Below are 26,975 nucleotides of genomic sequence, written 5' to 3'. Positions count from 1 at the left end.
GCAGCCGGGGCTGTGCGGGAGCCGGCCACGCTGCGGGGCGGGAGCGGCCCGGGCTCCGCCGGCCGCGCCGGGCAGCGCCGCAGCGTCCCCGGGCTCGGCCACCGCCCCCCGCACACCCCCGGGCCGCCGCTCCCCACACGCTGCCGGGGCCGGCGGAGCCACCGCCCCCCGCACACCCCCCGTCCGGCGGAGCCACCGCACATCCCGGTCCCGCTGGGCTCTGCCGGCCCGGGACTGCGGGGGGCGGCGGCAGAGCCACCGCACAGCCGGGGCCGCCGGAGCCAGCGCACACCCCGGCCCCGCTGGGCTCTGCCGCCGCCCTCCGCACACCCCGGGCCGCCGGAGCCGCCGCCCCCAGCACACCCCGGCCGGCAGAGGCACCGCACACCCCGGGCCGCCGGGCTGTGCCGCCACCCCCCGCACTCCCGGGGCCGCCGGAGCCGCCACCGTGCGCCGGCGCGGGCCGCGCATGGCGGGCGCGGAGCGCAGCGCATCCTCCCCATCGCGGCACTCACTCACTCACTCACCGGATCCTGGCGGCCGTGGTGGCGTTGCCGGTCTGTGCCCGCAGGCACGCCAGCAGCAGCAGCCTCATCGCGGCCGCTCCGCTCCGCTCCGCCCGCCGCCGCCTCACCTGCCCGCGGGCCCGGAAACGGCGCTGCGGAGCGGGGCCGGAGCGGCCGCGGCCCCGAGCCCTGCCCGACCCACCCGGCGGGGATGGGCCGGCCCCGGCAGGTGCTCCCGGGCAGAGGGCACCTGCATACCTGGCAGAGGTCTGGGTGCCTGCCCACGCCTCTGGACAGCGCTGTGTGCCCTCGCTAGTTCGGCACAGAGGTGACACGCTCGGATCATGGCCGGGGAACGGGAATTCAAAGGCCTCCTGAGGACAGCAGCACAGCCTCTGCCTCCCGCTGCCACCCAGGAGGTGCCCCATGCTTGGGGCAGGAACAACCATAGGAAAAAACCTAAAGGTGGGTAAGATGCCACCAGAACAGCCGGAGGAACACGCTAGTCTGAAGAGTAGGGAATGGGATGGACAAAGACCACTCCCAGCATCAGGGAGGCCTCAAAACGCAGCAGAACCAAAGGTGTGTGAGACCAGGGAAAAGGCAAGAAACCACTGCAACAGGCAGAACACAAAGATACAACAAAACAGGGAAGAAAAAAGAACAAACCTGAACTGCAGATGAAGAAAAAGACATCCTAAACCAGCAGGGCAGTGTTCAGGATAAAAGGGTCCACCCCAGTTAGAGCCAGAAGCACGCAGCAGCTGAGTGGGGCAGCAGCAGGAAGGTGAGAGGCCAGCTCAGGGAGTCCTTTGGGAGATCAATAGGAAACAGGTGGCTGATTGTAGATACCCACCTGAACCTTTCAACTCTTGTGAAAGTATTGAGACCAGGTGCAGCACATTGGTGGTGATGAGAAGGGGGCTGATTGGCCAGAAAAGTCACTTTTTGCTTATAACCTGGTCTGATTGCCTGATGTAATTCACCACAGGGTCACACAGATGCCAGCTTCCCCAAAGCTGAAGAAGACAGGGAAAAGTGGTCTTCAAAAACCTGCAGTGCCTTGTTATTCATATTTCACTGTCAGGTAGACAGAGATAAAATAAGCCAAATGCAGAGAAATATTGAATTAATAATTTTTGAAACAGTAATTCTTCCAATAATTTGTGTGGATTTCTGAGGCTAACAGGTGTTCTGCAATTGAGGGTTTAAAAAGTAACAAAAACACACACTGGAGTGGGTTCTGGCAAACTGTAAACATTTTGGTAGGCAGGCTCATGTTTTGCTAACGAAACTGAATGCTGCAGAGCTGTGTTAACTGCATCTCACTGAGTTATCCCTTAGATTCAGCACAACATTCTTTAGACCACTTCGAACTCCACTGGAACTAAAAATTTTGGCTGCAACCTAGAAGAGCAGCAAATCCTGCAGAAATGCTAAAAACAGGGTAAATGCTAATCTAAGGATAGGCAGAACCAAACCATTGGGTCTAGAACAGTTCTATCACCATTCCAGAAAGCGTTTCTGGCGTGAAATCCCACTCCTGCTGAGATGTGGAGGGCTTTTGTCAGCGTGGCCAGGATTCCAGCCTGGAAGTAGCCCATGGGAAGCACACTTGGGCTTCTCAGCTGTCACACGGGCTGAGTGAAGCTCCACAGGTGCCTTTCAGCCCCTCCTGGTGCCACCATGTCCCCACAGCCCATCCAGGTGTGTCACACCTGGCAGCTCTGGCAGTGTGTGCCCAGAGCAGCCTTGGAACCAAAAATGGGGATTCTGCAGCTGTACCCTGGCTGTGAAAGCTCAGAAAGCCACATTTTGGGTTAGCAAATGCTGTCCAACACATTTAGTGTGCAACACAAAGAAGAAAAAACGCAAACATTAAAGTAAGACAAAGCCTGCTCCGTGAGAAATGAGGAAACTCAAGCAGTCACCTGAGAAATAAAGAGGAAATAAAGGAAACATTCAAAGAGATCTTAACATGTTATCACTATTTATGACAACTCTGGCTTTATGCTGTTTAGGCTTTGACTGAAAAGATAATCTGGAAATGTGCATTGCATCTTGAAAACACGGAAATGCATGCATGTATTCCTGTATAGACACAGCTGCACTCAGTGTGTGCACAGAAAGGGTCCTGGATGTATCAGAATGAACTTTTAAACACACTGTAGCTCAGTATTGTTTGGAGGGAAATAAAAACCTCCTTCCTGCTGTACTTCCAGAGAGAACAGTAACTTCTGAATTTAGTGAGAGTACCTGCATCTCTACTCCTGAAGAGTTAGGTAACATTTTAATCTACATTCCAACTGCTGCTCAGCATTGTTAGGTGTTTGTACCAGTTGTGGGACAGGTCAATATAGAAATCTCACCTCACTCACCAAGGTAAATGATGAAGGGTCTAAAACATGAAAATAAGACACAATAATTCAAAGTGTGCTTTATTACTTTGAGTCCCCAGAAAATACTGCCAAACTCCTCAGAAAGTGCAACCACAGTTAATATGACAATAAGCTAGGAAAAGATGAAATGTAATTTTGTTACAGAATCAGTCACATTACAGTAGTTCACAAAGAAATGCCTGTACAGCTGATTGCCTTTTCCTCATTGTCCTTTGTCATGAAATTTCTTAACTAGTTAAGAAAGCAAATATATGTAATCAGTCATTTTTATGGCATATGTTATTTACAAAGGCCCATTACTGAATGACTGTATTTACTTTTACAAGCATCACTTGCTCCAAAGTAAGTCATGCCTGAATGTTTGCTATGTAACTACATGATGTCAATAAACTTAACTTTTTCATTGAAAACACACAACCAGCAGTGTCTTACCCACTTTGTTCTGGCCAAAAAAAAGACTTTTAAGATCTGCTGCTGAAGACAATTTAACACATTCACAAACTGTACCTCAACACGTATGATGGTCGAACTGCAGCACATCTCAGGGTTGTAATCTTATGTTTTCCCATTTTAATCACATGCTTTGTCCCACTGAAATCAGTGTTCACTCTCCATGTGTACCTGGATAATTCCTGCATGCCTTCACACCCAGCTGCTGCTCCCACTCCTGAGTCACCAGGCACATCCTGGGGGCTGAGCTGGCCTCAAACACATATAAAAACACATATAAACCCAGCCTTTTACAGTGCACATTTATCACCTTATCCTTGTTGTGCGACAATCTTTATAGCATCAAGTTACCCTAAAAACCCCAAAGATTATTTGGGGTATGGAGCATCTCTTTTGAGGAACGTGGAAGCCTGTTTAGTCTCAAGAAGACTGAGAAGGGATCTCATTAATGCAAACAAATATCTCAGAGGTGGATGCCAAGAAACTGGTACCAGGCTCTTTTCAGTGGTGCCCAGCCACAGGATGAGGAACAACACCCATAAACTAAAGCACAAGTTCCACCTGTCCGTGAAGAACTCTTCACAAAGTATGGCAGAGCAGCTGCCCATGGAGGCGGCGGATCCTGCCTCCCGCAGACATTCCACACCCCTGGGCGCCTTCCTGTGCCAGGTGACCCTGCCTGGGCAGGGCCAGCCGGAGCTCCTTCGGGGATTCTGTGCATTTCCATTTCCATTTCCCTGTGCAGTCCCCGAGCGGCAGCCGGGTCACGGCGGGGAGAGGCGCCGCACACCCCGGGCTGCCCAGCTCCGGCTGGCGCTGCCGGCCGCTCTGACGGGCACCGTGCCGGCCCTCCCCGGCCGCTCTGACGGGCACCCTGAGGAACCTCCCCGGCCGCTCTGACGGGCACCGTGCCGGCCCTCCCCGGCCGCTCTGACGGGCACCCTGAGGAACCTCCCCGGCCGCTCTGACGGGCACCCTGAGGAACCTCCCCGGGCACCCGCCGGGACTCCCTCACGGCCACACCACTTCCGCCCCGCCGCGCCCCACTCGGCCATATGATGGCGCGGCGGGCGGAGTGACAGCGCCCTCGACCAATGGCATCGCGCCGCTCTTGGGGGCGGGGCCGAGCACCGGCAGAGTGACGGCGTCCTCGGCCAATGGCGCCGCGGCGCCGCCCGGGGGGCGGGGCTGGGGCGGCGGCGGGCGCGGGTCCCGGCGGGCGGGCCGGGAGCGCGGCGGGGCAGCCGGGGGGACGCGGGGCCATGGACGAGGCCGAACCGAACGAGCGCAGCCCTCTGCTGAGCAGCGGCGAGCGCGGGCGGGCGGCCAGCAGCGCCTTCCAGGGCCGGCGGCTGGCCTGCGCCGCCGTGCTGCTGGCCGAGCTGCTGGAGCGAGTGGCCTTCTACGGCATCACCTCCAACCTGGTGCTGTTCCTCAACGGGCCGCCCTACGGCTGGGAGGGCGCGCAGGCCAGCCAGGCGCTGCTGCTCTTCATGGGCATCACGTACCTGGTGTCGCCGTTCGGGGGCTGGCTGGCCGACGCCCTGCTGGGCAAGTTCGGCACCATCCTGCTCAGCATGGCGCTGTACCTGCTGGGCATGCTGGCCTTCCCCGTCATCGCCGCGCCGCACACCCGCCAGGGCCTGTGCGGGGACATCCCCCTGTTCCCCGTGGAGAACTGCTCCTCGCCGGCCGCCAACGCCACCCTGGCGCCCTGCTCGCAGGCCGGAGCCACCCGCTACTGCGCCGCCGCCACCTTCGTGGGACTGGTCCTCGTGGGGCTGGGCGTCGGCTCGGTCAAGGCCAACATCACCCCGTTCGGGGCCGACCAGGTCGGGTATGGTGTGGCAGCTGCAGCGCTCGGGGTGCCCAGGGTGGCAGAGGGGCTTGCCGTGCTGGGGTGGGCAGTGCCCGGCCGACTGGCCTCTGTGCAGGTGCTGAGCCTGGCAGGGAATGGCATCACCCAGCCCTGGCCCTGTGCAGTGCCGCTGGTTCAGCTGGGCCACGTTCGGTGTCATTTCGGTGCCTGGGGGGTGTCAGATCCCTTTGCTTTCCTGGTTACCCTGCCTCACATGTGGGATCTGAGTTGGCTGAGCCATCACCATGTCAGGGCTTGGGTTGAATACTTAATGGCCATTAAGTGGACTGTTAATTGTCCTCGCAGTTTGTACCCAGTTAACGTGGCCTCAGAGCTCATCAGGTGAAGTACAAGATACACATTTGAGCTGTGACAAGGATGACATGGGGCTCCTAAGGCAGTGTCAGAGGCCTTTACCATCCTGAGATAAAGGATCTAACAGTGCAGAACTAACAATTTTTATGCTTTAGGTATTTGTGCACTGCCTTGCCCTGGAGTGCCATTTCTGTGCAGCCTGGTGCTGCATCACATGATGGGGGAAGCTGCTCTGGCCGTGGTAAACATCACCTGGGCTGTTCGAAGGACACATCCTGCCAAATGACCTTGTGGGGACCCGCCACAGTGATCTCATTCATTGGGTCATCACTGCAGAGCCCAGGGGCTGCACAGAAAATGTTTGAGAGGCAGCTGCAGTTCAGTAGCAACTGGAATGCTCTGTTACATGTAGGTTTTTTTACAGTCCTATGCTAAGGCAGTGTGGATGTTGAAATGTAATTTCTGCTTTGCAAATGGAGAATTTCAGCATGCTCAGGTACTGCTGAGCAGCTTTTCTAACTAAACTGAAACTCCAGTGGCATGTCTGCTGGCTCACTGAGTTCTGGTTAGAGCAGGTATCAGAAATGCCATGCATTCTTTGAAAGAGGGAGAATCCACCACAGAACCATTGCCAAACATACCTCCATTCTCTGTTGTGCAGTTTGCATTTGTCATTCTTTGGTATTTTGTGTATTCTGAATTCTGGGTGAAAGGCAGTATATAAATGTAAAACATTATTATAGCCCAGGATCGTGTGTCCCCAGTGCATTAGCTCTGCTTGAGCCAGCCTGAGCCCATCAAGTGAAATAGCTTTAATATGACTTTATCTTGTAAGGTGTTTTTCAAAACTGACTGCTTATCCCCAGAACGCTTTATGAAAGTTAGATATGGGAGATAAATAATGGCAGGAACTGAGCAAAAGAACAGCCATTGCCAATGGAAGTGTAGCTGTTGTAGCTGGATTTTGTAAAGGCTGTTCCCCCAGGATTTCAAGGGAAGCAGGTTTTGGCTGAGTTTGAAGATAATTCACAGTGATTTATGTAGGGTGAAGCAAAATAAATACTCCTTTCTGGGCCATAATAATCAGTGCAGCTCTGCCGAGGTCTGAATTTTTCCCCTTCTCTCTTTCTCTGGCTTATCTCTTGTTAAATATATTACAGCATGCCACTTACCTTGGGGTGCAGTTTGGGGCCCTCTTGGGTGCCTTTTCCCTGCACAGGAATGCAGAAAACTGCTGGGGAGATGAGTATATATCTATATAGCTGTATGTATCTATCTGTATCTGAGAATAAAGTCTGTCCCGGAGCCACGTTCTTGGGAGGCCAGAGCACATTGCAAACGTGTTTGGGCTGGATGTGCCCTGAGAGGGTTTGTCCCCTTTCCCCAAGGAAGGGATGAATTGTACATCATGTACATCAGTTGGCACAATCACCTTTCAGAATGTTAATTGCATTTCATTGCAGATCTCTTAGAAATTACCATGTGAATTTTTCAGCTTTAATGTATAGAATTTGGGCGGAGGGCTCTTGTATAATGAGAGGTTTCTTTATTTAGCAGAATCACTTTGTGGAATATGGGAAACTGAATGGCAATACTTACTTTTCTCTGTTTCCTAACTCTCTGTTGAGTGCCTGCTTTTAGAAGTGCTGTTAGAGTAGGGTTAGGATGAGTAACTTCCACCACTCAGCTTAGCAAAGAGAGTTCTGCAAGGCTGGGACAGACCAGCTTTTCCCAGCTGCGTTTACAGATGTTTTTCTAGAAGTGTCAGCCTGTCCGTGGTGCTGTGTCAGTCTGAGGGGACGCTTCTCAGAATGGGGTTTCTCATCATGTGATCCCATGCCCTGGCACTTTCCAGTTCCCCTTTCGGGCCAGCGTTTGCTGTCGCTTCCTGTTCTTGGAGCAGCCTGTGTGTGACTTTGTGCAGTTGGGAAACAATGGGGCTGCTGGTCGTTGTTGTGAAAGCTGCTTCAGCCTCAGCACCGAGGCCAGAGGGGCAGCAGACTCCTAATCTGGTCTCAGCCGTAATCACTCTAATTATAGCTGGGTCTCTTGCAGGGTTACAGCGCCTGGGGAGGCCAGGTTTCACCCAGCTGTGCTGCCCTCTGAGCTGCCTTCACAGCCAGTAAATAGCAGGCTACAGCTGCCACAGATCTTCCAGCTCTGCTGAAATTGGTGCTGTACAGTTATTTTTTCCAGCTATTGGAAATTGCTGCTGTAATGATGGCTTTAGAGTGATTTTCAGCCCTTATTTATTTGTAGAGCATAGATTTTCCAGCCTCTGGATGAGGATGGGGAGCCAGGTATAAAGATTTGAAGGTCCCTGACTAAAACTTGGTTTGTTGTTGGTGCTGTCAGACTTCTTATGAGCCTGTGGACCTCGAAGGCTCTGCAGAGAGCAAGTTTGAAACAAGTTGTGGCATTCAGGCCAGTAATAACAGATGGGAGAGGAACACACTTTATATGAGGACTTGCCGAATTTCAGTGTAAAAAATTGAAATTACGTAGCAGCTGAGTAATAGTGTGGAGCTCAGCTACCCAGCTCTGTCAGATGATCTCAGAGTCAGTGGTTGTGTGCAGTGATGGATTAGAGGGTCAGGATTCTGTACATTTGCACAGAACTCATCATTGTACCTTCTTTGGTATGCTAAGGACAAGAACAGGCTTCTCTGTTCCATCCCTGCTCTGCTGTGTGGCTGCTCTCAGAGGTGACTGCAATGAGTTTGGGGCTGTTTGGTACATTTGTCACTTGTGACTCTCAGTTGACTGCAGGAACAAATGAAAACTACTACTGTCAGGGACTTTTGAGTGATCATGTTCCTTTCATGTGGGGTTTTGACAAGACATCTTCATAGTTCTTTGTCTTTGAGAAGATATTCCACTAGGTAGTCAGTGGGACCTTTATTCAGTTATTAATGTTTGCCAGTTAAATGCCATAGTGGCATTTCTGATGTGGCTGTGATGTGATTTTTAGTGCAAACATATGCTTTGATAAAGAAGGAAGAAATGGATTCTTTGCATTGTAAGTCTGTCGTGTGTCTGTCCTTTGAGCACTCCCTTCCTTTGGTCACTGTCACAAAAAGGACACTGGAGATGGTGAAGGAAGTTTCCAGGAAGGGCCACAGTGGTCACTATGGTCACCAGTTTCCAGGTGAGGAATCACAAATCAGTCTAAATTTCCTACCTCTGAAAAGGCAGCAGAAAGGAAGATGTGACAGTGGTTTGTGCCAGCAGTGGCAGGGGAGAGAGGCAGCAGTAGAGGAGGAATGGGATGGCAATGGGATGGAGCTGGGCTGTGACTGGAACAGGAATGGGATGGCAATGGGATGGAGCTGGGCTGTGACTGGAGCAGGAATGGGATGGCAATGGGATGGAGCTGGGCTGTGACTGGAACAGGAATGGGATGGAAATGGGATGGAGCTGGGCTGTGACTGGAGCAGGAATGGGATGGCAATGGGATGGAGCTGGGCTGTGACTGGAGCAGGAATGGGATGGAAATGGGATGGAGCTGGGCTGTGACTGGAGCAGGAATGGGATGGAAATGGGATGGAGCTGGGCTGTGACTGGAGCAGGAATGGGATGGCAATGGGATGGAGCTGGGCTGTGACTGGAGCAGGAATGGGATGGCAATGGGATGGAGCTGGGCTGTGACTGGAGCAGGAATGGGATGGCAATGGGATGGAGCTGGGCTGTGACTGGAGCAGGAATGGGATGGCAATGGGATGGAGCTGAGCTGTCTGTAGAGCAGGAATGGGATGGCAATGGGATGGAGCTGGGCTGTGACTGGAGCAGGAATGGGATGGCAATGGGATGGAGCTGAGCTGTCTGTAGAGCAGGAATGGGATGGCAATGGGGTGGAGCTGGGCTGTGACTGGAGCAGGAATGGGATGGCAATGGGATGGAGCTGAGCTGTCTGTAGAGCAGGAATGGGATGGCAATGGGATGGAGCTGAGCTGTCTGTAGAGCAGGAATGGGATGGCAATGGGGTGGAGCTGGGCTGTGACTGGAGCAGGAATGGGATGGCAATGGGATGGAGCTGGGCTGTCTGTAGAGCAGGAATGGGATGGCAATGGGATGGAGCTGAGCTGTCTGTAGAGCAGGAATGGGATGGCAATGGGATGGAGCTGGGCTGTGACTGGAGCAGGAATGGGATGGCAATGGGGTGGAGCTGAGCTGTCTGTAGAGCAGGAATGGGATGGCAATGGGATGGAGCTGGGCTGTGACTGGAACAGGAATGGGATGGAAATGGGATGGAGCTGGGCTGTGACTGGAACAGGAATGGGATGGAAATGGGATGGAGCTGGGCTGTCTGTGGATCAGGAATGGATGGAGCTGGGCTGTCTCTGCAGCAGGAATGGATGGAGCTGGGCTGTCTGTGCTGGTTCCTGGAACAAGGTGAAAGGAGGCAGGCTCAGACAGACTGGTTCAAAGCAGGCACTGGAGGCAGCCCTGCCCACTGCGCCATTGCCTGTGGAGCTCTTTGCCACGGGATGCTGTGCATTCTCAAAGCTGACCTGGGTTCAGAGGCAGGTTACACAGGCTCGTGGAGAGGAGAGCTGCTGCACTGTTTAAGCACAGAGAAGCCATCCTTGGCTCAGGAAGTTTCTCAGGAGCTAATGGTTGGAGGCTGGGATAATGCCTGTCAGAAGGCTCATGGTGTGCTTCCCTGTTCTTTCCTGCATCAAAGTTGGCTTTCTTCTCTCTGCTCTCCTTTGTAGAGATGTCAGCCAGGTCATGTGCAGGAGGGAGGATGAGAAGTCATCTGCCTTGCAGAAATAAGAGAACTGAGACTTTGTGATGAAGAAATGGAAACTTCATCAAACACATTGCTAACGCTTACACAAGTTGGAGCACTGTGTTTCATTAATTGTTTGCTAATATCCTGCTGCTCCTTGGGCTTTGGGAGGGATTCCTGGATTGAGCCACTGCTGCAGTTGATGAAAGTTAGGAATTGAGTACCAAGTTGAAGCTGGAGAGGGAGAATTTCTTGGGTTTAGCCTCCAGGATTGCATTGGACATTCTGACAGACGCTCTGAATGCTGGCAGTGCTGTTAACTGTGCACAGGAATAGGTTCTTTCGTATTTCCTCTGTGGGGCTTGGCTAAATGCTACAGATGGGTTTGTGCACCACTGGGAAACCTGAAGCTGTTAATCAGAACTGGCAGTGTTAAAAACTCATTTTAAGACACAGCTTGCTTTTCATACTGCAAACTAAATAGGAGTCTGTTGGAGATCTGGCAAATGAGGAGGGGAAATCTGCAGTTACAAATGAAAAATAACTGACTCAGCCAGGCTGGTGCATGGCACTGACTTGCTAGTCACTGTTAATGGCCTTTCAGTCATCAGCCACTGACAAATGCAGTATTATGGATTCTCCTGCAGACTACTTGATCTTTTTAATGTGTTTCAAACTTCAATTTGCATCATTTCTCTTACATCACCTCTTATGAGTGATGCTGGATTCCTGGGAGTGAATTACAAAATGTGGGGTAACTTACAGTAGGCAATAATAAAGAGGGATGGTAAAACTGTACAGATAGTTCTATAAACAGGGATGTCTTTACTTTCACTGGAGAGACTGAGAGCTTCAAGCAGAAAAAATAACATTATGAACAGCGCTGACTTACAGGGATAAATATTTACTGGGGCCTTGTGATCCTCAGGCAACCCAAATTTAATAATTTTTTTTTAAAGGTCAGAAGGACATGTGCTCAATTTGTGTTCTGATGAGAGGCATTAAGACTGTGTTAAAAATTAAATTTTTGTTTAATTACCAAGCATTTATTTGAGGCTTAGAAAATGGAATAGTGTTAACTGTTGTGTAAATACAGTTAGAAGAAGCAACTGTGGCAATGTGTGAATTTCTAGGTAACTTAACTTTTTGTTACTAAAAACCAGTTACTTAAACTCCTGTGATCTATGGGATGTTAATCTGAGGGAGCTTTTTGTAGAGCAATGACCCAGTGAGGGTCAGTGCAGTAGGAATAATAATGGCCTCTCTGGGGGAGCTGTGTCTCAGTAGTGTGGCTGTTTTATCCCTGTGCTGAGCTTCCAGGTTTCTCACATAATGGTGCAGCTCTCACTGAGGTGGCATCTCATCAAATACCATGTGAAGCCAAAACACTTAAATCATTCCAGTGTGACTCTAAATGAAACCTGAGCTCTTCGGTGTGTTGAACTTGTTAGAATTCTAATTCAAAGATTCTAGTTCTGTTTAGCCTTATTTTCTTCAGAATCTGAAGGGCTTGCTTTTAATCTTCTCCAGGTCAAGGACCGGGGTCCAGAAGCCACAAGAAGGTTTTTTAATTGGTTTTACTGGAGCATCAATCTGGGAGCTATCCTGTCTCTGGGAGGCATTGCCTACATCCAGCAGAACGTGAGCTTTGTGATCGGGTACAGCGTCCCCACGGTCTGCATCGGCATTTCCTTCATGGTGTTCCTGTGTGGCCAGGGCTTCTTCATCACCAAACCTCCTGATGGCAGTGCCTTCACAGACGTGTTCAGGATCCTCACATACTCCTGCTGCTCCAAGAAGGGCCACGGGGAGCACTCAGCAAACAGGTTTGTGATGAGCTCTCCTGTGTGATCTCTAGAGTCACCTAGGGCTGAGCTCCTCAGCTCACCCTGCCTGCTGGTCACTGCCACCACAGGCTGCAGGAGAACAAGCAGGGAGCAGCTTTGCTGTGAGAGCTGCAGAGCTGGAGGCCTGGAGCTGCTTTCTGGGAGCTGAGGGATGGAGGAGGCACAGTGAGATAGGTCCCTGGGTGTCCCTGCAGCCAGAGCGTGGTGTCAGCTGAGCTCTGTGTCCTGCCACCTCAGAGCTCCTGAGGGTGTGCTGTACCCAGACTGGGCTGCTCTCAGCATTAGTTAACTTTCTTCTCTGGCACATGTTTGTGGATGCCTTCTGGTTTGAAAAGCACTGTCATGTGCATTTAGTGCTCTATGCAGCTTGATGGGGAGCCAGAATTTTGCCACTCTTAAGAGCTGCCCATGGAATACTGGTGGTTGGGTTGGATCGCTGCTAAGAGATGTCAGGTGCCTGCTCTGCAGTGGGGTTTCATGTGCTCAGGTTGCCAAACAGTTCAGTGACTTCACAAGCAATATCACAAACTGCAGGTTACTCCAGGTTCTGCCAGTTACCTAGGGCTGGGCTGTGTGGGGAGGGTGGGAAATAAGGAAACTCCATGGCAGAAGGTTTCCTCTCGTGTTTCCACCTGCTGGGGATCCATTCTGGCCTGGCTGCGTTGCTGTAACTTACATGAATGACCCATTTGGGAAATGCATGAGCTTTTTCTAAGGAAGAGAGGATTGCCAGTTGTGTTTATAAACATGTCGAATCCTTTCCCGCAGCGAAGGCCAGGGAGTGCTGCACCCGCCCCGCAGGCAGAGCCTCTTCGAGATGGCCAAGCTGGCCCGGGGGGGCCCCTTCAGAGAAGACAAGGTGGAGGATGTGAAAGCTCTTGTCAAGATTATCCCTGTCTTTCTGGCTTTAATACCTTACTGGACAGTGTATTTTCAAGTGAGTAGTTCCAAATGGTTACAGTTATATTTTATGTAATTTCTAATTTAACATTTTTGGGGTGTTCTCTTCTAAATAGGAAACTTACCTTGAAGTTGAGAGATGAAAAATGACTACTAAGGAATGCTCTCAAATAATATTTTGACCTAATAAAAGAAAAAAATAAAATCATTAGAATTGTAGTTAAGACTCATAGTTGTACAAATTCACATATCCTAAAATACTGTGCTCTGTTTTATCTTGCAGCTGTTTCATATAGGTCAGGCTTAGTGGTCTAGACCTCGTTTTAGTTTTCAGGTTCTGCCTTATGGAGATGATTCGGGATATCAGATACATTTTGGGCAAAAGAAACAATGCAGAAATTGTTTTCAAAGACGCACAAATGATTCTTGGTGTTTTTAGTAAAAATAGCTGCAAGGTTAAAAAATCTTGTGATGTTCTGAATGTAATTGTTTTCAGTTTGCTGTGTTAGCATTTCACCTCTGGTATAATCTTTGTTAATGATTGCAAAATAAAAATATCTTGCTCTCAGCGCTCCTTGTCCAAGTAATCTCAACTCCTCTTTCCTGATGCTAGATGCAGACAACATATGTATTGCAGAGCCTCCATCTGAGAATTCCTGAGATATCCAATGACACCAACTCCATCCACACGGTGAGCAGAGCAAAACAAGAGCAGGGCCTTTCTTTAGTGGAAATGCAGATTGGGTCAGTGTGGTACAACAATTCCAGGAGGTGCGGGCAGTGCCTTTGGGGATCAGGGGCCTCAGCCTTTGGGGGTTTAGGAGCACGATGCACATCCCAGATTTTGTTATTCCAGCACGTGCCTGGAGTTCACACCAGCCTGCTCTGGATGCATTCAGGTAACTCTCACTGCTTTCATCCTGAGTTTCTTTATCCTTCAGTGGCCAAAGTGTGACCTTTGGAGAAAGCTGATCAATCTCCCTGTCCTGAGTTTCCAGAGCAGGACAGAAGCTTTTCTGCAAGCCCAGTAGGAATAAATACCCACCCTTAAGTGATACATTAGCATTTGGAATTTGAGACACATTTGTTACTCTAGACTGCCTAATCAATAATCACTTTACCTTCAGCATATTGAAAGAAGCTGTTCAATCAATACTTTCAAGAAAGGCTGGCATCATGTGATGCAGAAATGGCACAGAGAAGTAAACCACAGGATTTACAGGGTTTGCATGTGTTACACCACCCTCTCTGGCCATTTGACAAGTGTAACTTGATTTTAATTGAACTTGGCATGTACATTAATAAGACTGTTTCTGCTCTTCTGTGGCATATTTCTGATAGTTCTAAGCTTAAAGGAGAAATACAGAGCATGGCTATTAAATGCTTTTCATGACTGAATTAGGTACAAAGTTCAATTCTGTCAGAGGAGAAACTGAGCTTACAGATGTATGAGCAGCCTGATTCAGTGAAAACCTGAATAGCTGAATATTTTCTTCAGTTTTTAAACACTCTTATTTGACTTTTCACAATGTCTGTCAGTGCATTGTTGTTTATTTCAGATCAAAGTGTTCAATCAGAACATTATTTGTAAAATAATAGTAAAAATTACCTCTTAAGTATGAAATTGCTTTAATCATCTTCCCTTTCAGTTCCCAGCAGCCTGGCTGACCATGTTTGATGCAGTGCTTATCCTGATCCTGATCCCCCTAAAGGACAAGCTGGTGGACCCCATTTTGAAGAGGCATGGCTTGCTGCCATCCTCCCTGAAGAGGATTGCAGTGGGGATGTTCTTTGTGATGTGCTCTGCCTTTGCTGCAGGTAAGAAAACGACTTGGGCATCTCCTGACACAGTGAATTGTCCAGCTCACTGCTACAGCATTTTCTAAAGAGCTGTGTGAATATTTAATTCAGCATTATTCAGATCTTTTTTAGCAGGATAGTTGGAATGTGCCTTCATGGATGCATTTTCCTCAATAAAGGGGACTGTATCCAACAATTTACTAAACTGTTTTGAACACTTGCAATAAAATTGGACCAGTTTTCCTGCCTGAGGTAGACTTTGCATATACACTTTAAAAATGTTTCTTCATATATTCTGACTCACAAGTATAAAAAAGCTGAAATTGTACCCAATATCCTTTCCCTTGCTCTGAAATAATAAAGTTAGGTCATGGCTGAACAGGAGTTTCCTCCCACTTTGGGTTTGCTCCCCCCTCTTCCTGTCCCTAATGTTTGGGAATTAGTGTAGTGTAAAATAGCTCAGCTGTAGCATGAAAGGGGAAAGATGGCAACTCTGCTGGCCCCATAAATCAGCTGCTTTTGAGAGGATTTCAGGTTGTTAAGTGCTGCTGATGTGGAACTGAACATCTCTGAGCAATGCTTCACAGAATCTATAGCTCTCACCAGCATCACTGTAATGAACATCCTGATAAAGCATTATAGCATTAAATAAATTCATTGCAGCACTTGGGATCCCCTCTATTTTAGGGAGAGGGACACTTTGTATGGCTATTAAGATCTCTGTCAATGAGAGAGGTAATTATTAGGCCAAGGTCACTTTGTGGGCAAGGAAAGTTCTTCAAGCAAAGTCACTTAAAGTTAAATCAGAAGTGTTTCTCTTATTCCATGTTTCTCAGGACGCTGCTGCTGCAGAGAGGATGATGTAAAACACTTAAATGTCAGCTCTTTAAATAGAATCTGTGGGCTCACATATGAGGGAATTCAAAACCAGCAATATCTGTCTTTATTCCTGGTGGGGAAGAGCACATCAAGCTGTGAGAGCTGAGCTGGGGAATGGACTCATACAGCACAATTCCTTAAAGTTTCTGATGCTTTTTCCAATTCACCTGCAAATGTAACACATGCTTTTGTTGGTTTGATCCTCCCCAAGTCTGCCCCAGTAGAAAGTGAAAAGGTGAATTCTTTGGGTGATTATTTGCAATCTGTTTGGAAAGTTTAACCTTTTGGAGTAGCTTGACATCTCTTCATCATAACAGGAATTTAAGAGCTTCAGTTGGGACAAATTTGGGGTTTAGGAAAATGTTTATTTCTAGCAAGGTGTTGGTTTCTATGTTTCACTCAATTTTTATTTTCTCATTAAGTGATATTTAGAGTTGCCATATTTTAACATTCTTGAAATACACTATTACTACCAACCACTGCTGCCTTGAGAGGGACACTAAATGAAAATGTCAAGAATTTGCAATCATGGCAATATCTTAATGATTTGTTTGTGCCATATTTCCATTTTGACTTGCTTATCCGACAGCCATTAGTTGTGGACACTGCTCACGCTGCCTATTGGATTGGTTAGATTACTTAAAATATTTTACAGACTGTGTTAAAATACAACTGATCAGATTTAATGAACATCTGCTGTGCTTCATGCATCTTATGGTGAGTTCTGAGCAGCAATGTTCAGGGTTATTCAGCTGGAAAATCTACTTCATTTATAGAGTTTAAACCATTATAGCAAGAAGTTCAGATTATTTTAACTACTAAGAGTTAAAAATCAAATATGAAACTTGCCTATCAAAGTCTTAAGGGAAGAATCAATAGATTCCAGATACTGAAGTACTTTGAAGATGAATTTATGGCAAAGTTTGGTATATTGTAGTTGTGCTCCTAGGTGGCTCAGTGGTTATTTTGTAAGAGCATAAACACATTAAAATCACTGGATGTTTTGAGGTGCAACGATTCTGTGTTGAGTGTAAATAAATGAATTTATGTCTGTGAGTGTAAATAAATGAATTTATGTCTGAGCTCTTAGATGACTCTACTGCTTTGTTTACGCTTTAATTAAGCTCCACTCTAAAGTGTTGGGCAGCTATATTAAAATTAAAACATCAAGAAGTCCAGTTTTATTTTAATTACAGCAGTTTTTCATGGTTCAGAGGGCACTGAAGTAAGTGAAAAGCTAAAGTAAGATAAGATGGGTCATCTAAAAAGAAGTGATGAATATAGAGAGAATGTGGGGGCTGGCCTGCCATGAAGAAGTAATAAATTCAGAGCAGTCTTTACCTAAACCCAGATGTTAGTGAGAAATTTGGCACTGTCACTTAGCACAGAGGGGCTGATCTGGCTGCTCCCCTTTTATTTTTAAAAAATGTTTTAAATTTTTAAAAGAAGTTTTATGTCATAGACTTGGGAAGACCCAGGAGAACAGGAATTGTGTTGTACATCAGGAATTGTGTTTGTTTCTGGGAAGTGCTGCCAGTGTGGCTCAGAGGGGTTCAGCAGCTCATGGAACGTGTCCATGGCAGCTCTGGTGCCTCCAGGAAAGGGAATGGCACTGAGGAAGCAGATGGAGGCTCTGCACATGCTGTGATAGCCATGAGCAGCCTATCTGAGCCCTGCCCGTGGCTCTGGGGACACATTTGTGTCCCAGGTGAGGGCACGTTGTGGTTTTGGGGACACATTTTGGGTCCCAGGTGAGGGCAGGTTGTGGTTTTGGGGACACATTTTGGGTCCTAGGTTAGGGCAGGTTGTGGTTTTGGGGACACATTTTGGGTCCTAGGTTAGGGCAGGTTGTGGTTTTGGGGACACATTTTGGGTCCTAGGTTAGGGCAGGTTGTGGTTTTGGGGACACATTTTGGGTCCCAGGTGAGGGCAGGTTGTGGCTCAGGACAGCACTGATGAAGGCTGGGAGTGGCAGTGGCTCAGCCCTGCTCCTCTGGATGGTGCTGAATAAATTCACCTTATTTCCAAGGATAAGGGATGAGAGTTCCTTTATAGAGGTCTCTTTTGGGTGCAGCAGGAGTTTTATTAACTATCAGCTATTCTGTGTACTTTATGTGAGTCAATGGTTTAATCTGGGCAACTTCAACAAAACCCCAGAGCATTATTTGATATTCACTTTCTACCCTAAACTGTTGTGCTGAGCAAGCTAAAAATGCTTATATTTTACACTATCCTGTCTCTTTTTCATTCCATATGAAGTACTTTCTATGCAATGTATTGCTTGTAAATCAAGCTCTAATGAGCGGCTGGATCTCTTTGGATGAAAAGTGTCATATAAATGTCATAATCATATTCATAGAGGGTTTTCATAGCTGTACAGGACTGGTGTAGCCATTTCCATAAGCAAAAGGATTTCTAATTTATGAATACTGTGGTGGCAGTTGAAATGGTACAACAGTGCAAAGTAGTAGTTTGTGAAAATGAGATTGTCTTTAAAGAAAGCCCAGCACAGTGTCCATGAGAGCTCTGAGCTGATCCATCCAGAAATGGGCTAAGTGTTTGTATAATTATTGCCACTGAATGAGAATATAATCACTAATTCTATGGCAGAACAACCATGGCTTGAAATAACACCAGCAGAAGTAGTCTGAAATGCTTTATGTCAGAAATAAATACATATTCCTGTTGTATCACTTCTAATTGCAATGCAGGGCTGAATCCTAATTTAATTCTTAATGTGGAGAAACAATGTTTGCATCTTAGGTCAGTCTTTTTTCCCTCCCCTTTCACACAGGAATTCTGGAAAGCAACAGACTGAAAATTGTGAAGGTTAAAACAATTAACCAGACAATTGGGAATGTTACATACCACGCTGCAGATTTGCCAATCTGGTGGCAGATTCCTCAGTATGTGCTGATTGGATTCAGTGAAATATTTGCAAGTATAGCAGGTAAGAGTGTGTGTGTGCTTAAATCTGCTTTTGTATCTGTCATAAATGATGGAATCTTAGAAAATAAATACTTCTCAAGTCATTACAAGTAAGCTCTGATGTTCCCAAATACATTTTCATACAACATTGCTCAATTTAAGTGGCAAAGCTCACCACTGTCTTACACATTTGAAGCTTGGCTATGTAAGACTGTGCTTTCAAAATTAAATTTCAAGCAGAGTGACACCTGAAATATTTGTGTGACATCTAGTTAGTGCTGGATATTTGCAAGACTTAATGGAAAAAATCTACTCTTTCAATATTGTATTTTAATGCAGTTTTGTGTCCTCTGAATATTCCTCTGTGTTGGAAATACAATTTGAGCTTTGTGAATTTTTTTTTTGTCTTATAAACTGAGCTCACATTTTAGAAAGTCAATTAGTAAGTGGAAACACCTTTCTGAGGGCAAAGGGAAGAAATAAACCACATTGAGAAAGACTTACCAGTTTAAATTGATGTTACTTGAGTTTTTCCATCTATGAAATAAGAAAAGTTTTTGTGAATATTAATACTGAAGTAGGTATTTTTCTATCATTTTATCTACTTTATTTCTAGATCAGTTTTTCTGTAGCTATTCCAGTATTTCAACATGACTCTAAGCAAACTGAAACTGCTCACATTTTGTGTGTCTTGAACAAATGCAAGAGATGCTGAGTCCCCCAGCAGTGCCCTGTGTGACGTGGCACCGCTGTGTGCCCACAGATTCGTGAGCTGAAGTGCAGTGGGAGGAGAGCAGTACAAAATCCCATTTTCTGGTTTGTCTCCTGTGTGTGCAGGCCCATAGCAGAGGAGAGCTCAGGCCATTCTGCCTGTGGTTTCCCAGCCCTGTGGCCCGGGCTGGCTCAGGGGAAACGCCCCTGGATCTCTGAGCACAGATTGCTGCTGTGCTGCTGGAGCAGGGCTGGGTTACCAGGACAGAAACAGCTCTGAGAGTCCAGGCTTGGCCCTGCTCCAGCAGGACTGTGGAGCTCCCTGCTGCAACCCTCCAAAACTCCTCCAATGGCTCTGTAAAACTCCTTTTAAACTCACTGCATCTCTGCTTGACTCCAGCCCCTTATCATCAAAGTGTTGAATTCTGTTTGCAAATACTGAGCTGTGGGCTCATCCCCTCCCCCTGGGGCACCCCCAGCTCCTTTCCTTGGACTGCTGTGGCAGAGCTCCTGTCTCACTTCCCTGGGGAGGCACTTGCACTGCTGGGCAGCGACAGCCTGCAGTGGGATCTCTGCTCTGGAGATGAGCTGGCCCTGGCCCCAGCTGGCACACGGCCCATTTGTTCCCCTCTGGCTGAGCACACATCTTCTGCCCCAGCAGGGCTCTGTTACCCATGGGCTGCTGTCATCACAGCTGGTAGGAAATAAAATAAGCTGCTTGCACTGCTTGGCAAGGAGAATAAAAGTGGGGTTTGTTATTTTTCCTATCTGCTCATTTGCTGTCCATTTCTTAATCTGTGTATGGTACCTGTCACAAGTGCCAGCACACAAAAATCTGAACATAAAATCTTGCCTGATTTAGTTAGTTACTACAACTAAGGCTGTATTTAGCATTTTTATCCAAAGAGTAAAATGAATTACTTGTGGTCAGTTTTGTTACAGTGCCACTTCAATCCCAACTCGGATAAACAGATGACTTATCAGAAACACAAGTGTTCATGGAAAATTAAACCAATTTCGTCCCTCTTAGGCAACCTTGTTTCTCTATCAGGTACTATTAATAGTTCATAGGTGTTTGCAAGGAAAAAACAGCAAAGCTGTCTGCAGGCTGTGGAAAGGTCCTGAAGCACTCTCTGCTTGCTGAGCTCCAGGCTGAGAGGGCTTTGGTGGAGTTCTCTGGGAGAACTCTTTAAGGCTTGCACAATTCTCATGGGAATATTCTGCTCTTCTGCACTGCTGGGTCTGTGCCAACAGCATTAGAACTTCAAAAGCTCTTGGTCAGTGTTGGGAAAGAAATGCACCAGAAATTCTATGCACACCTTAATTGCTTTGTGTAGTGCACTTTCATTGGATTTTTTTTTACAAAGGGTCTTTCCTGCCTTCTGATTTTTATCTGAATAGAACTCTTAATATTTTTAAGTCCTCTCAAGACTCAGAGTGTACTTTACCAGTTCAGTATTTAACTTGATAAAGGCATCTACTGTGCTATGAAATTCAGGCTTAAAACAAGCAAAGTGTTACTGGTAACAAAACTATAATGATGGGGAAATGTTTGTTGTGAACAAAAATAGCCCAAGAGCTGAAACATACCTCTGTTTTTCTGTTTACTCTAAAACTAAGCATATTCTTATTAAGCCACATTAGTTACACTTGGGGTACCTTTAAAAAGATGACACACATTGCATTAATCTTTTGTATTATTCTGTCAATCCTCCTAAAGCACCCTTGTCTAACTGGGGATTGTAATCTCACATGACAACACCAGCGAGGGGCTTTCATTTCAGAAGTGCTTGTTTGCAGGAGCATGAAATAATTATCAAGGGCTGCCAGCAGCCAAAGGAGCTCTGAAGGCAAAGAAAACATTTTATATTCTTTATGCCAGATTAAATAGTAGTGTTGCTGCAAAAGTCACTCAAATTTAGAAATGTACCTTATTTTGTTGCAAAAAGGGCAGGGTTACACTCATTTTGGTTTTTGTTCTGAGTCTTAAGGTCTTTTTCCAGCTGGAACAGTCAGATGCAGTGTATCTGTAAAATAAACAAGAAAAGAAGGAGTTCAGATCTTTTCATGTGTTACACCTGACCTTAAGTGGTACAAACATTGAGAAGCCTGGTGCCCAGGCTGTGGCTGGGGCTCAGGAGCCCTGTGGCAGCTCTGATCACCCAGCCAGAACTCCCAGACAAGCTGCTGTGTGCCCAGAGTAGTCTGCTTGGTTTTTCTGAAAGTGCAGCTGGACAGGTAAATCCTCCTTGGAAAATCAGAATTGTTATATTGGTAACAGAGCTGGGAAACAAAGGCAGTGTTAATCCTGGCAATAAATGGCACTGTGCCCCCTGCCCTGCCCCTGGCAGCTGTGCCCGCGTCTGTCCCATCTCTGGCTGTGGTTTGAGCTCAGGGAAGCCCCACAGCTGAGCAGGGCAGAGTTTCAGTTCCTGCTGGCCCTTCCAGCTCCCTGCTGGCCCTTCCAGCTCCCTGCTGGCCCCAGGGGATGGAGCAGCAGGGCGGTGGCCACCAGCCACAGCTCAGGTGTCTGTTAAAGAAATGGGCTGGATGAGTAATCACACAGATTTTGGTAAGTGTATTTTTCAGTGTGCTCATGGGCTGGAAAGTAGAGGTTTCACTTCAGCATCAAGGACATGGCACTGTTGAGTTCTAACACAGTTTTTTAACACAGTTATTGTTTTCAAAATATGAATTTGTCTACTGCTCTGTTATAGTTTCATTTTGCATCTAAGCATGAAATAATGTGAGGAGGCTGCTGCTGGAGCACTGAGCACCCAGCTCTGCTCCCCCAGAACAAAGCTCCTCCCTCACAGCACTAGGGTGCCTTGAATTGTTCATTCTTTCCTTCCAAAGAAATGCCCCTGGATTTGTTAAACCAGCCTGGAGCAGTCAGACAGCAGTGGTGCTGTAAATAAAGCATGCCTTCATTATGCCAGACGTGAGAGTTATGCAATTTCAGGTCTAATGCTCTCCTTGCAAGGAAAAATGTTAGATGAGGTAGCATTAATTCCCAGTATGAGCAGACTGTTTTGAAACAAGCATTTCACCTGTCAGAAAGAGCTCTGCAAGGAATGGATTTGATTGTCTCTTGTGAATAATCCCATTTGATTTTTGACAGGAGTATTATTCTAAAAAGGAGAGTTAATCATGGGCATTAATCTTTGTGTGGCAGAGCCTAACCCAGTGTGTGCTCTTGGTACACAAATGCACTAGCACAGATTTGCAGATGGATGCTCACTGGTACCCTTTTCTTGGGTTTATTGGTTGAAATTTGAGCAAAGACAGCTGAAAGTTCAAGCCCTATATCTACAAATTTTAAAAAGAATTGCTTGCTAGCAAGCAATGAACTCGGAGAATTCTAGATCAAAGTAAATTAAATTAAAATAATTACTGCCTTTCCAGTTCCAGTTCATGTCTCTCTCTGCACACTGAGAGACAGAGACACTGAGATTGTAAGAAATAAATGTTCATGGCTCATGCAAGAGTGACTTTTTCCTTTTTTCCTTGTCCTGCCTGTACTGCCCAGCAGCCAGGGAAGCAGGGGAGGTGGGAAACGTGGAGCTGCCAGGTTTGAGCTGGTTTAATTCATTTCCTTGAGGGTCATTTTAGACAGAAAAATGAATATGTTGGTTCAGAAGATTCCTTGATTTTGGACATGGAACATAAATAAGACCAAAGTCTGTGTCTCAGCATTGGGTTGGTGCATTGATGACCTTTTAGAGGATTCATAAAGCAATTAAAAGGTGCTGGGAAGTGCTAAGGATTCACTACACCTGTGGCTTCTAGAACAATCTGCTCTCATTTCTTACGTGCTCTAATAGCATTTTTTCATCTTTGAACACAGGTCTAGAGTTTGCATATTCAGCTGCTCCCAAGTCCATGCAGAGTGCCATTATGGGGCTGTTCTTTTTCTTCTCGGGGATTGGCTCCTTTGTTGGCTCTGGGTTGTTGGCACTGGTGTCTATTAAAGAAATTGGCTGGATGAGTAATCACACAGATTTTGGTAAGTGTGTTTTTCAGTGTGCTCATGGGCTGGAAAGTAGAAGTTTCAGTTAAGCATCAAGGACATGGCACTGTTGCATTTTAATAGTTTTTTAACACAGTTATTGTTTTCAAAATATGAATTTGTCTACTGCTCTGTTATAGTTTCATTTTGCACCTAAGCATGAAATAATGTGACTGTGCAGAACAATTCACTGCCCTCATGACAGCATGAGGAACACCTCTGCAGAGCCTCAGTTACTTGCTCAGCTCTTACTGCATTTCATCTCTAGAAATTACAAATATTTTCATTTCAGTAAAAAATATTTAAATTACATGCAGCAGAAGAATATATTTGGTATAAAGTACTGAAATTGCTTTCTGTGGTTATGAGAAGTAAAATGTACCCATTTCTCTCCAAGTGATTATTCAGCTTCCTCATTTCAAGTGACTTCATTGAAATTACCATGAGTTAATTCTGCCCTTCTGTCTGCTAGCTATTTATACTCCTAAAGTTCAACAAATCACCTGCTTTGAGTTGCCAGTGGAGGTTAAAAATAATTAATTACTGGCACCAGTAGGTGGCACCTGGGGAATTTCAGAAAACCCTCCCATCCTCAGTGGGCTAATTAGTTCAGCCAGGAGGAGTGTGAACAGTTCTTCAGATGTCTGCTAGAACTGCCATGTGCACATGGCTTAAAACTGCAGCCTAAACTTTCAGTTTGGTCCAGGAGAATTTGCCATTTCATCTGGATTCACATTTACCAAAAAAGCAGTGGTGCCTGATTCCTGCATGTGCCACGAGCTGGCATCTGTGACTTGTAAGTTCTTTAAAAGATAACAAGCAGCTTGAACTTAGGGAAGTGTCCTCCCCAAAGGAATATTTCACCCCATTGAGACTTCTTTTCCCCAGTCAATCTCAAAATTGGAAAAGGAACCTTTTCTGCAGTACAGAGGTCATTCAGCTGCTAATGGCTCAGTAGGGGATAAGAATTCCACACAAATAATGATGGTGCTTCTTCAGCCCCTTGCCCCTGTTCTCTAGGCAGCTGAGAGAACACACTGCCAGATCTTCTCTCTGTGAAATATTTGGGCTGTGCTAAACCTACCCAGAGGTGGCCAGCACTGGGTGTTTGTGCCTTTCCCAGCAGGGACACACCTGGCTCAGGTGATCTGCAGCTGCAGCATCCACAGCAGCCCCTGCTGTGACCCTCTGTAACTCTATAACTCCATTTTCATTGCTGTAACAAGATTTAAAGTTACCAGAGCCACAGCTGAACTTTACCTGGGTTTTCCAGGGTGGGAGTGACATCCATGACATCACTGGGGGTGACTGACTGCCTCCCAAATCTCCTGAGGAAGTTCCCTCTCTCCAGCACCTCAGGGGTGGTTGCTGCCGTTGAATTGACTTGTTTCTCCCACCAAAACTAAGATTTCATGGGTTTAATATCCCATCTCATAAAGGATAATTACTACTCTTTAAACACATCTGCTCTTGAAATGGAGATTCACATCTATATTGTATTTTAAATGTCAGGGAAAGGCTCAGTTTAATTTTATTGCATTTTATGATAAGTTCATTTAATTGAATCTTAAGTTTCAGTAATTAAAGTAATTGAATCTGCACGTTTATAGGCTTGCAGCAGGAACAGCTGGTTGGGGTCCATGCACACGTCACTGTTTCAGTCTCTGCAACACATCTGATAATTGTAATGGTCCAGTTGGCTGTGCTGTGCTGGAAATGAGCCACAATATATTGTTCTTGGAAATCCAGCAGGAGCTGGGCATGCTTCCTAACAGAGGAGTGATGTTTTAGCAATGAGCTTCCTGCATTTAACACTGTTCAATGTCCAGAGCAGTAATTTGTGACAACTCACAGGGGTCATCACAGGCGCTCTGAGCCACAAAGAAATCCCCTATGTTTTCATGAACTCTAAACTTTGTTGCCAAAAAAGGCTGAGAAACAATTGCAGTAATGGCTTTTTTTGTATCTGTGGAGTCGCCGACTTCTTCCTTTACAGCATTCATTTTTTGCGTTTTTTTAAATTTTCTTTTGACTTGGTCTAAGGCATTGGAGAACAAAGGAAAACATTGCTTATCCTGGGCACGCCTTCCTCAGCAGTGCCAGCCTTTGCTGAGGATAATTAAAATGAACTTTGCTGTGGGATGGAAATGTGGTTTGGTTTGGTTTGGTTTGGTTCTGCACAAAAGTCTTCACTAACACCTAACAAGATTCACGTTTTCGTTTGTATCATCTTACTTAATGCTTTTTTTCCTCCCCAATTGTTCCTAGGCAATATCAATGGCTGCCAATTGAACTATTACTTCTTTCTGCTGGCTGCTATCCAGGGAGCCACCCTGCTGCTGTTCCTGATTGTGTCTGTCAAGTACGAGCACCACAAGGCCAAGGCGGGCGAGGCGGCTGCCAACGGGAGGCTGTGAGCCTGCGAGGCAGGGCACCCTGTGCCAGGGAGGGCAGTGCCAGCCAGGGCTGCCCAGGGACCTGCAGCCCTGCCCTGTGCCCGTGGGGAAGTGCCTTAGGGCAGGGGCTGCTTCTTGCACTACGGCCTGCCAGGGACAGCAAAGCTGGGTGTGAATCACTGCAGGCTCTGGAGCTGCTCTGTGCCCACGGGGAGCTGAATCCATCCCCTGCAGGCTCTGGAGCTGCTCTGTGCCCACGGGGAGCTGAATCCATCCCCTGCAGGCTCTGGAGCTGCTCTGTGCCCACGGGGAGCTGAATCCATCCCCTGCAGGCTCTGGAGCTGCTCTGTGCCCATGGGGAGCTGAATCCATCCCCTGCAGGCTCTGGAGCTGCTCTGTGCCCACGGGGAGCTGAATCCATCCCCTGCAGGCTCTGGAGCTGCTCTGTGCCCACGGGGAGCTGAATCCATCCCCTGCAGGCTCTGGAGCTGCTCTGTGCCCATGGGGAGCTGAATCCATCCCCTGCAGGCTCTGGAGCTGCTCTGTGCCCACGGGGAGCTGAATCCATCCCCTGCAGGCTCTGGAGCTGAATCCATCCCCTGCAGGCTCTGGAGCTGCTCTGTGCCCACAGGGAGCTGAATCCATCCCCTGCAGGCTCTGGAGCTGCTCTGTGCCCACGGGGAGCTGAATCCATCCCCTGCAGGCTCTGGAGCTGCTCTGTGCCCATGGGGAGATAAATCCATCCCCTGCAGGCTCTGGAGCTGCTCTGTGCCCATGGGAGATGTTTACTGGGCTCCTGAGGCTGGCACACCCGGAGGGCACTGCGGGCACCCACAGGGGCTGTTCTGACCCTGACTCTGCAGGCCGAGCCTACCCTGAGGACACAGGAAGGAAAACCTGACAGGAGCCTCAAGCAGTGCATGGGTTTTCAGTGCTGGGAGTCATTTTGGGGTGAGAAACAGGGATGAATTAAATTACAAATCAGCACAGCTTAAATTTTATAATTGACCTGTTACGGACAGTGTATCAAGAGTTCCAGACTTGCAATCAGGAATATTCAGGACTGAGGGGTGAATCCTAAGTCCCAATCAGGCAGCTGCTGCAGACTGGTGCACAGCTAACGCTTGTTGGGATGGGATGGCAGCTGTTTGACTGCAGCAATGTTTTTATTTGTGAGCCTGCATTAGATGTGTTAGGGCAGCAGCCGCCTCTGGACAAGGCCCTGCTCAGCCTGACCCTGCTCCT

General features: G+C 47.4%; 2 protein-coding genes across 3 annotated transcripts in view; one reads left to right on the top strand and one right to left on the bottom strand.

Annotated features, from left to right (window-relative positions):
* GLT1D1 (glycosyltransferase 1 domain containing 1) overlaps positions 1 to 1,336 on the bottom strand; it is a 38,256-nt gene extending 36,920 nt beyond the window's left edge. Inside the window, exon 1 of one of the 2 annotated variants that reach the window (XM_058816752.1) lies at positions 1,176 to 1,336. Coding sequence is in view for 1 of the 2 variants with exons in the window: in XM_058816751.1 (XP_058672734.1) it covers positions 528 to 595 (68 nt within the window). In the remaining variant the exon portion in view is untranslated. Of the gene's footprint in view, positions 1 to 527; positions 637 to 1,175 lie in introns of those variants that run through there. The other variant, XM_058816751.1, reaches the window with a different exon arrangement.
* A 3,281-nt stretch (positions 1,337 to 4,617) lies between these two features.
* Positions 4,618 to 26,094, top strand: SLC15A4 (solute carrier family 15 member 4). The gene is made up of 8 exons (XM_058816719.1): positions 4,618 to 5,187; positions 11,791 to 12,086; positions 12,876 to 13,044; positions 13,621 to 13,698; positions 14,657 to 14,825; positions 18,481 to 18,636; positions 23,173 to 23,331; positions 25,603 to 26,094. The coding sequence occupies exons 1-8, from the start codon at positions 4,618 to 4,620 to the stop codon at positions 25,749 to 25,751; spliced, it is 1,746 nt and encodes a 581-aa protein (XP_058672702.1). The 3' UTR covers positions 25,752 to 26,094.
* Positions 26,095 to 26,975: the final 881 nt, after the last annotated feature.

The sequence above is a fragment of the Ammospiza caudacuta genome, chromosome 18 (assembly GCF_027887145.1).
Source record: "Ammospiza caudacuta isolate bAmmCau1 chromosome 18, bAmmCau1.pri, whole genome shotgun sequence".
NCBI classification, from domain to species: Eukaryota; Metazoa; Chordata; class Aves; order Passeriformes; family Passerellidae; genus Ammospiza; species Ammospiza caudacuta.
This window is presented reverse-complemented; position numbering and strand designations above follow the sequence as displayed.